The following is a 10,000-nucleotide window of genomic DNA, read 5'->3' on the forward strand; positions in this document are numbered from 1 at the left end:
TCGTGTCGATTAGATAACCTTCACTGGGATGTGTTTAATTTTTTTTCGCTTCCATTCTGACGACAACACTCGAATGATCGACTCGGCAGGAGGAGCGGACGGAACTCAATCCCCCTTCGCTCCCACAATATTCTTCAACTTTATCCGGCCCATGGTGCGAGGCCGCACTCATCTCGCGACCACCCCCGGTTTGCAAATGTTTACGTAATCAAAGACCACGGCACGACATCGATCTCCAGGCTCCAGGATCCGGTCTCGGGGACACAGGCGCTACGCCGCGCTTACCTTGTATGCCCCGTCGTACTGTGCTACCTCCTCCCCGAGCAGGAACACTTTCTCATCCCGCTCCATCTCCTCATCGAGCGCCGCGTTAAGGGCATCGCGGACGGTCAGTTGCTGCGCTGCGAGCGCCTTTGAGGTCGAAAATGATCGGCGAGTTAGATTGCGGGCGGCTGTGGCGAGCATCATCGTGGGTTTCGGGGGGGCGGACACTTCGATTGATCGATCGCGAGCAAACAGTAACGATAAACGGCTGCCGGTCGCCGGAAAGGATCACTGGAAAACAGCGGCGGCTTCACAGTACACACAAGATTCGGATTTTTGCAGTCACTTTCGACGACAAATCCCACCCCACCCCCCGTTCAATCTTTTGTTGGAGAATCGAGCAGATTTTGACAAAGTATCGAGCAAATTTTTTCAGATCCTACTCCGACAAGTCGGAGTCCGACAATCGTGGCGCGCTTTCATCAACAGCTGTTTTTGTTGCGGCGCGTGCGAAGATATTTTTCTGGAGCAAAGCAACCCTATTTCCGACATGGAGGCCACAAATTCAGTTTCCAAAGTGAGATATCTCCTCGTGCAAGTGTCCTAAGTGCAGTAAGAAAGGATTTTTTTCTGTCTATTTCAGGGAGTGTTCCTGCTGAATGCCGACGCTAAACGGAAAAGAACCAACGATGGCGCGACGACCTTCCTGGACGAAAGTATGACGGACGCGCTGTGGTATCGAGGCTACAAAAAACACTGGGATAGCTTGCAGCGTGCCATAACGAAGATACAGGCCACCAGCTACGGCAAGGTGCTGGACGATCTGATGGCCTTTGTCGAAGATTGCTACTTCTCAACCGAATACGATGGTGCTCTACCGACGGCAATCCTGCTTACTGGCATCAACCAGACCGACCATTTGTCCCAGTTCCGGAACCTTACTGAACATATCCGTAATAATACGCCCTCGTATGTGGTCATCTTGCAATCCAGGGATTGTTCCGGCATTAAGCAGGCAATCGAATCGATGGTTGGTGGCTTTATGGAGCATCAGTTGGCAGATGATGGTGGTACCCTGGACAAACCGTTGCGTAAAAATCAGCTAATTCTGCCCGTACTCGAGGCATGGTATTTAGAAAAGCACGAGCAAATGGAACGAAAGCCAACCCTAACCATCATTTTGCCTGAGTTTGAACACTTCAAGCCTACCATGTTGGAAGATTTCATACTCATATTAAAGTAAGTGCATAAGTTCTCTCTCTGTTTTGTTGTTTTTTTTAACACATTTCCTCTCTTTCAGTTCTCACGCGCCCCGGCTTCCGTTCGTGCTCATCTTTGGTGTCGCCACAACAATAAGTTCGATTCACAGCGCGCTTCCGTACCATGTGACCAGCAAGTTGAAGCTTAGCACGTTTCAATCGGAACCATCCATCACGCATCTCAACAAGCTATTGGATCACATATTTCTGACGCCTTTTTGTCCGCTCCATCTTTCGGCGAAAACGTTGACTCTGCTGTTGGACATCTTCCTGTTTTATGACTTTTCGGTCAACGGATTTATGCAGGGATTGAAGTTAGCCTTCATGGAACACTACTTCGATCAACCGATCCATGGCCTCAGTACGATCATTCTGGACGACGATGATCTCAGTGAAATGGTCGAAGAGTTAACTGCCAACGACTTGCAGCAAATACGCGAGCTACCGTCGTTCAGACCATTCGTCGAATCGCTACAGCAGCCACAGGCCGTAATCGACATTCTCACTGACGACGGTCATCTGAAGCGCTCGCTGCCCAAAATGCTATTGGGGGTTCACAATTATTGGTTCACCTTTCACTGTGCGCTCGAAATACTGCAAGCGTTGTTCTACGATCTGCCGATGGCACCACTGGGAAAGCACTTGCGGGAACTTTACTGCCATGCTGCCGCCTCCGATATCACGGCACTGCCCGAGTTCCACGAGTGCATGAAATTGCTGTCCTTCCTATCGAAAGAGGAAATGATGCTAAAGATAAAAGCTATGCTGGACATCGTATTGGCGTATGTAAATCGTAACGATCAACTCAATACCGAGGGACGCATCGTGTACGAGGTAGCACCCCTCGAGAAGATAGCCAGTGGTTTAGTGGTGCTGTCGGAAGAGCTTGCGGCCGCAACGTATGATGTACTACCGAACGACAAAACCGATGATCAGCAACTCCTTTCGCCAAGTATGGGCAGACAAGAACTAAGAGATAAATTGCTTAATGGGGTACGGAGCGCGAAGCAAAAATCCGGTGTTACGCGTGCGATGGATCGTTTAATGAATTACATGGTGAAGCGCATTTTTCAACGTTACCTCAAGCCTCCGAACGCCTATTCCGTACCCTTGATTGAGCTGTTCCTGTTTAGCGATAGCGCAGCCATGCGGCGGCATATAATTGGCTCACCAAGAGCAGCGATGCATACGGCGCTCACTAACCCGCAGCACTACTTACAGTGCGAATGTTGCATTCTCGATGATCCTGACAGCATTCTTCCGACGCTACCAGATATCTGCATAGCGTACAAGTTACATCTCGAGTGTGGGAAACTGATAAATCTTTACGATTGGCTACAAGCGTTCCGCGCCGTAGTGGAAGAAAGGCCCCCCGATGAGCTAGATGAACAGGTTTCCCCGCAAATCCAGTAAGTGTATCAGAGGTCTTCACTGATGAACGGTTATCTATAAAATATGATGTTTTTATCCTTCCAGAGCCCGCTTTACCCTTGCGGTATCAGAGTTGCAGTTTCTAGGATTTATCAAAACATCGAAAAGGAAGACTGATCACGTTACCAGACTGACTTGGTGAGGCGGCCAATCGAAGTGGTCCGTGGAATGCATTGATTTGATATTTTCAAAAATATTTATTAGCTTCATTCATACTATAATATAAACCATGTTTCAAATTCACTTCACAACCGCAACGAAACGTAACTGAACGTTTCAGGAGAAATAAACACCATTATTCACCACCATTTTTTGGGGGGTATGAACTCTGCATGTTCTCTATTCTACTGGGTCAAATGCAGATAAAAAAAAGTCGTTGGCGTTCTTCTTCGGCAGCGCGTAGAATTAGACTTTTTTCCTCGTTATGTACACTCTCATGTAATTGGGACTTTCCTTGACAACCCTCATTTCGCGCACAAAGTTGACTGGTCCATCCGGGGTAACGAACTGACCGGGCGTCCTCAATATCGATTCCTTCTTGACCCATGGCACATTTTCCTTGTCCGTGGTGCTCGAAGCCGTAGCAGCCTCAAACGGTGACCCTGCAGTGGGAGCACTCAAGTTTCCTCCGCCAGGTGGTATGGTATAAAATCCATTTACAACTTCTGTCGTCAAATTTATGCGATCCATTGGTTTTTCAGTCGCACTTTGCGCCACGTTAGGGACATCTGCTTCCGCCGTAGACCGTTGATCGTGGGTGGCTTTGATTGTCTGTAGCATGATGTCGTTGGCAATGGTATCGCTTTGATGCGGAATGATTTCACCTGGTGCGTAATCACGCTGAGCAGGCTGTGGAACAATTTGTTCTCGTGGCCCATCTGTGGATGGTGGTGGCACAAGCATGGACATGCTTGCAGACGTTTGTTCCGAGCTGGCGGAAGACGTATCAATAGAATGTTGCTTCTTCTTCTTCGACCGCCTGCTGTGACCGTCGGCCATGGAGTGCTTTTCTCTTTTCTTCCTTTTCTTTGCACTACGCCGTTTTTGACGAAACACAGCTTCCGGTTCGCTCTTGGAACATGCTGTAATGTTCTGCGACGTTTCGCTTGGTACGGTGTCCTCGTCAATACACACCTCAAGCGTTGAATTGGAAGGTGATTTTTGTCCACTGTTAGACAACAAAATGTTTGATGAGCTGATGTTGGTTGGCACTGCCGATACGTTCGCATCTGCAGTGCTCATAATCCTTGCTATGCTTTTGGTAGCCGTAACAGGTGTGGAGGACATGGCAGTGTGCCACGGCGAAACTAGATCCACCGTCGCCGTTTCACACGCTTGTTTAACGGGCGTCTTTTCTTCCTCAGGATCAGACTTTACGGCAGAAAGCGGATTCTCGGTCGAAAAGTAGCTTTTGTAGAGAACATCATGCGAGATCGCGGACACGTTTGAAAACATAGACTCGTTGATATCGGGTATGTTGCCATCATGTTCCACCTCGTCGTTGATCTCGGTTTTGATCGGTGTTTTAAGCAAAGAATCCATGATATTTTGTACCGAAGAGTTAGCATCAAACTCGGATTCCACCATCGGTGGACCCTTGAGAGGAGTGCGGCATGATTTGGCGGGAGAATGCAACACTACCATCGGCGTCGGTGGTGTCTGAGGTAGGGCTGATGCCTTCGACTTCGGTGTCGAGCAAATGGTCTTTGTTCTGGTATTGCATCGTGGTTTAGGTTGAACGAAATCGAGCGCCGAAACGATTGGCAAAGCGATGGACGAAAAGAATTCCTTTGAAAGAGAGGCAGATCGTGAAGCGGTTGACGAGAGCTCCACTCTCTGCCGCGTATCCTCCGTTAAGCAATCCACCGACATTCTTCGCTTTGGACTGATTGTTGCAGCAACCGCAGTTGTAGGTTGTTTGGATGAGTCGGCCAAGTCTCTAGTGCCACTGCTGGAGGCGGCAGTGACATCATTCGTGCTTGAACATGCTACTAAACTTAACAGCTCCTGACCAACGACGTTAGTCGTTCTAGAAGCCGAACATTTGGTTAACTGATCGCGCTTCAATGAACAATCCACCATGTCCGCGTTAGAAGTGGTAGCATCTACCAAGCTGCAAGTAGGACTATTTTCATTATTCGTAGGATTTGATGCGTTCAATGTAACTGGTTGATCCTCTGCAGGTGTGGCCCTTTTGATTGGTGATCTGTTTGATTCGATAGTTTCATTCTCAACGTTCGTATCTTTGAAATAGTTTCGCCACGGTGTGTACACTGCATAGTTTGACCCAGACTTTGGCATTACCGGTAGAGACGCACTTGCTTGTGGCTCACTGGAACTTGATTCACGAAACTGTTGTAAAGATATGCCAGCAGCTCCTGCAGTCGGCATTCTGTTCATTGATGATGTTGATGATATAGTGCAGGTGCTTGTTATCTTTAAAAATTCATTCCCAAAATTACTACTACGAGTATTGGATACTTCGTACTGCCTAGTTACACTGCTGCCAGGTTCAACAACCTGAGAGCTGTTGCTGGAAGGAACAAGCTTATCGTTTGTTGTTTTGTTCAGGTTTCCGTCAAGCGGCTGTGATTGAGCAGCAGTTACTGGTTTTCTGGACGGATAGTTCTGCACAGTAATACACATGCGCTGATTCAAAGGCAATCTTCTGTGAGTCACTAATGCCTCGGTCAAATCTATAGGCTCCGTTAGTTTTGAGGCTAATTTGAGGTTGTTTAATGCCTTTTTAAAGACCACCGCTTCTTTGACCAATGCTCGAATTCTCGGATGTACTGGTTTCGTAAGGTATTTGGACGAACTTAAAATATCGTCCTTCCACTCGGTGAAATTACAAGTGGGCTCTTTGAACGGCAATTGTAACTTTGCCGTGTGTACGTTTTCTGCAGGGATAAGATCAGATTCAGTAAAGTCTTTCATGGCATCGTTCTGTCTATCGCAGCTAATGGTTTGCTCTGCAGCTGCTTCTACTTCTCCCGTGTTGATATTTGAATCATTTTGTTTTGCTTCCATTGTATGATCCTTTTCTGTTTCACTTTCAATCGGTGTTTCGGGCGATTTAGAATCCATAATGCTATCTGCTACCGTTTTGTCTGTCGAATTATGTTCAATATCGTCCTCTTCTGGAGTGGTTTTTATGTTGCTAGTTTGAGATGTACTTTCTAGGATTTCATCTCCATTACAATCTTCTTGGTTGGGTGGCAGAACGGTCTGGTTGCTCTCGTTTAAACTCTCGCTTTCATCACCATTTGCTTTTGTTGGTATAGTTTCTGGGAGATCTATGCTGCTAATGGCCTCTTCTGATGTGTACTCCTGTATAACTTCACGTGAAAGAATTGGTGTAGAATCTGTAGTCTGTTCATTTGTTACATGTTCAACGCAAACGCTCCCTGGTGTCACTTCAACAATGGCCGCTTCAATCGTAACAATTTTAGGCTTAAAATTTGTTGCTGGAGTTTGGTGGACGCTCTCTATCGGAATGCTTTGCGAAACAATCGAACAAGTTTCAGCATTCGTATCGTTGTTCTGTGTAATAAGATGCTCATTAATGTTCGGCTCATGTTGCGAAGCAGCCTCACTGGCATCGAGGGTCGCAGGGAGGCATTTGATCGGAGCAGAAATAGCCACTGAACTGGAATCATTACGAAACTTACCGGCATTTTGAGTATCAGGAATGGTTTTGTCACTATCCTTTTGGTTCGGCTGCGTGACGTCATCAGGACTATGCAAGGTGGTTACTGCGGGATCCGATTCTTCCCGTATCTTATCACAAATGGCTGTGTGTGCTTTGACGGTACTGCTTGAATCACGGACATCGTCCGCATGATTCGATTTTGTAGAATGCCTTCTTCGATCAGTGCGATGTGATAGCCCAGCATCTTTACTGAACGATTTACGATCTACATTTGACGGTACAGATTTATGATCCGAACTGATGCTCTCCTTGGACTGTTGATCGCGCGAGGAGTTCGCGGGCCGTGACCTTGTGTCGTGCTCACGACGATTTCTATCTTTCCTATCAGTCACTTCGCTTCTTCGACTAGCTTCTGAATCTTTGATTGGATCCCGCTCTCGCCTTGCCATTCCATCACGATCTCTATCACTGGTTCTGGGCTTGTGACGATCACGAGATCGTTCTCTTACACGCTCACGAGAGCGTTCACGATCTCGATACCTTAATCGATCCGTATCACGATCACGGTATTTATCCTTCTCTCGTTCTCGGTCTTTTTCCCGTCGTCGTTCGCGATCATTTTCTAGATCGCGATTGCTACTTCCATGGTCATGCACACGGGCCCGTTTGCTCTCTCGGGCTTCATCATCTCCGTTTAGCTCACGAACATGTTTCCTTTTCCTATCCGAGCACTCCTCTGGTTTCGAAAGATCCGTCTGCACGCCAGTATGCCTAGAGTGGCAAACGGAGGTTTGTGTTGCTTGTTCTCGCTTCTTGCCACCAACCGCGGGTTTCGCTCCCTGGTTCCCTCTCCGGAACGCCGCATTATCGCACTGTTTTCGTAGATCTGCTATGACGGTATCCTTTCGCTTTAGTTCCGCCTTGGCTGTTAGTAGCAAAGATGATATGTTTTCCGCTAAAATTCTATTCTTTTTTTCTACATCACACTTTTCTTGCTCCTTGGATTCCAGCTGCTTTTCCAGCTCAGCTATCCGCCGCAAAAGATCCTGCACTTCCTCTGAGTCCTGTAACACGGAAGTGGATAAAGAGGCAGTTGTTGGAAGATGATGCACGATAGAAGACGCGATAAATGGGGGCTTACAAAGCTCGTACCTTCTTTGCTTCCGATTCGTACTTCTCCAGATCACCGTAAATATCGAAGTCGTCCATGGCTGCAACCGGTAGGAAAATCGCTGAGAAAATCCAATTTTCCCAGCTCCGCGGGAATGTGTTTATGGTTTTCAAGGGGGTGGGATGTATGGGTCGGCGAACGTCAAACGTGCTGTCAAAGAGTCGAAGGCCATCCTGTGCCGAGACACCCTGTGCCGTTCGTCTCCTCCTCTTCGCGATCAGTCTCCTCCTCGTGTTTTGTGAACTACGATTTTTATCTCGTTCAGAGTCACCGGCCCATTAGTGCGGTGAAACAGTGCATTTTACGGATAATATTCAACCGGTAGCCTCGTAATATCAACCCCAACATCATGTCTGCCACGCAGACGAACGCCACTCCATCCGCCGAGGCACCGGTGAAAACGGAAAAGCAGCTAAAGAAAGAGGCCGAGAAGGCGGCCAAGCTGGCCAAGTTGCAGGAAAAGTTGAACAAAAAACAACAGCAGGACCAACAGTCGGCTAGCAAACCAAAGGTGGAGGTACGTAGTAGGCATTGGAAATTGCATCATCCGGACCCGGGCTCGCTTTGGGGGTCTACTAAAACATCGGGCCAAACGGATGCAAAAGTGAAAGGAAAGACCGCGGGCAGCAGCCCAAAGTGTCCACGTGTAATGCGGCCGAAGCGCTTAATCTGAAATGTGATCTGGATTTGGTTTTACAGAAAAAAGTGAAGGAAACGAAGGAAGTGGCCGTGTACAGCAGCAGTACGAAGGAGGGCGAAAAGAAGGATCTATCGGGACCCTTTCCGGATGCTTACAGCCCGCAGTATGTGGAGGCTGCTTGGTATAGCTGGTGGGAAAAGGAAGGCTTCTTCAAGCCAGAGTATGGAGTAAGTTAATCGCCAGCACTTCAATTCCTATTAATCCTCATGAACACCCTTAAACCGTAGCGGAAGCTGAACAATCCCAAGGGCCAATTTGTGATGGTGATACCACCACCGAACGTGACGGGCTCCCTGCATCTCGGGCACGCCCTTACGAACGCGATCGAGGACGCAATCACCCGGTGGCATCGGATGAAGGGTCGCACGACGCTGTGGGTGCCGGGTTGCGATCATGCTGGTATCGCAACGCAGGTCGTGGTCGAGAAAAAGCTGTGGCGAGAGCAGCAACAAACGCGTCACGATCTTGGGCGTGAAAAGTTTATCGAAAAGATCTGGCAATGGCGCAACGACAAGGGTGATCGCATTTACCATCAGCTGAAAAGACTAGGATCGTCGTTCGATTGGGATCGAGCGTGCTTCACGATGGACCCGAAGCTCTGCAAAGCGGTGACGGAAGCGTTTGTGCGGATGCACGAGCAAGGCCTTATCTACCGAAGCAGCCGGCTGGTGAACTGGTCCTGTACACTACGATCAGCCATTTCGGATATTGAGGTCGATAAGGTAGAGATAGCTGGACGTACGCAACTGTCGATACCCGGTTACGCCGAGAAGGTTGAGTTCGGTGTGCTCGTTTCGTTCGCCTATAAAGTGGTCGACAGTGCCGAGGAGATAGTGGTCGCGACGACACGTGTTGAAACCATGCTCGGTGATACGGCAGTGGCCGTGCATCCGCTCGATGAACGGTACAAGCATCTGCACGGCAAGTTCGTGCAGCATCCATTCTGCGACCGTCGGCTGCCGATTGTGTGCGATGAGTTTGTCGAGCGTGAATTCGGAACGGGTGCGGTCAAGATTACTCCGGCACATGATCCAAACGATTACGAGGTTGGCAAGCGACACAATCTTCCCTTCATTACGATCTTCACGGATGATGGCATCATTGGTGGGGCGGATTACGGTCCGTTCACCGGTATGAAGCGCTTCGATGCGCGAAAGGCTGTTCTCGAGGCGCTGAAAAAGAATGGTTTGTACCGGGACACCAAGGACAATCCGATGGTCGTGCCTGTGTGCTCTCGCTCGAAGGACATCGTGGAGCCTCTCATTAAGCCGCAATGGTACGTGAAGTGCAGTGAAATGGCTTCGAAAGCAACGGAAGCGGTCCGTTCTGGTGAGCTGACGATAACACCGGAAGTACACCGTAAGACCTGGTACCACTGGATGGATGAGATCCGAGATTGGTGTGTTTCCCGGCAGCTCTGGTGGGGACACCGTATTCCGGCCTATCAAGTCGTGTTTAAGGATCCTTCGAAGGCGCCCAAAGATCTGAGCGGTGAAAATCTTTGGTTCGTCGGCCGATCGGAA

General features: G+C 48.6%; 4 protein-coding genes across 4 annotated transcripts in view; 2 read left to right on the top strand and 2 right to left on the bottom strand.

Annotated features, from left to right (window-relative positions):
* LOC126574519 (pyruvate dehydrogenase E1 component subunit beta, mitochondrial) overlaps nt 1-616 on the bottom strand; it is a 2,724-nt gene extending 2,108 nt beyond the window's left edge. The window contains exon 1 of the mRNA XM_050234775.1: nt 286-616. Coding sequence (XP_050090732.1) covers nt 286-468 — 183 coding nt within the window. The 5' untranslated portion in view covers nt 469-616. The remainder of the gene's footprint in view (nt 1-285) is intronic.
* A 46-nt stretch (nt 617-662) lies between these two features.
* Nucleotides 663-3,116, top strand: LOC126574499 (origin recognition complex subunit 3). Its single transcript, XM_050234738.1, has 4 exons — nt 663-841; nt 908-1,503; nt 1,565-2,932; nt 3,000-3,116. The coding sequence occupies exons 1-4, from the start codon at nt 815-817 to the stop codon at nt 3,094-3,096; spliced, it is 2,088 nt and encodes a 695-aa protein (XP_050090695.1). The 5' UTR covers nt 663-814; the 3' UTR covers nt 3,097-3,116.
* Nucleotides 3,117-3,340: 224 nt separating this feature from the next.
* On the bottom strand, nt 3,341-7,873 carry LOC126574491 (mucin-3A-like). Its single transcript, XM_050234725.1, has 2 exons — nt 7,759-7,873; nt 3,341-7,670 (listed from the first exon to the last, which is right to left on the bottom strand). Exons 1-2 carry the CDS (start codon nt 7,813-7,815, stop codon nt 3,360-3,362), a joined length of 4,368 nt encoding a protein of 1,455 aa, XP_050090682.1. The 5' UTR covers nt 7,816-7,873; the 3' UTR covers nt 3,341-3,359.
* A 100-nt stretch (nt 7,874-7,973) lies between these two features.
* LOC126574496 (valine--tRNA ligase) overlaps nt 7,974-10,000 on the top strand; it is a 3,870-nt gene continuing 1,843 nt past the window's right edge. The window contains exons 1-3 of the mRNA XM_050234734.1: nt 7,974-8,294; nt 8,477-8,644; nt 8,705-10,000. The exon at nt 8,705-10,000 is cut by the window's right edge and continues 648 nt beyond it. Of these exons, the coding sequence (XP_050090691.1) occupies nt 8,127-8,294; nt 8,477-8,644; nt 8,705-10,000 (1,632 nt within the window). The 5' untranslated portion in view covers nt 7,974-8,126. The remainder of the gene's footprint in view (nt 8,295-8,476; nt 8,645-8,704) is intronic.

The sequence above is a fragment of the Anopheles aquasalis genome, chromosome 3 (assembly GCF_943734665.1).
Source record: "Anopheles aquasalis chromosome 3, idAnoAquaMG_Q_19, whole genome shotgun sequence".
NCBI classification, from domain to species: Eukaryota; Metazoa; Arthropoda; class Insecta; order Diptera; family Culicidae; genus Anopheles; species Anopheles aquasalis.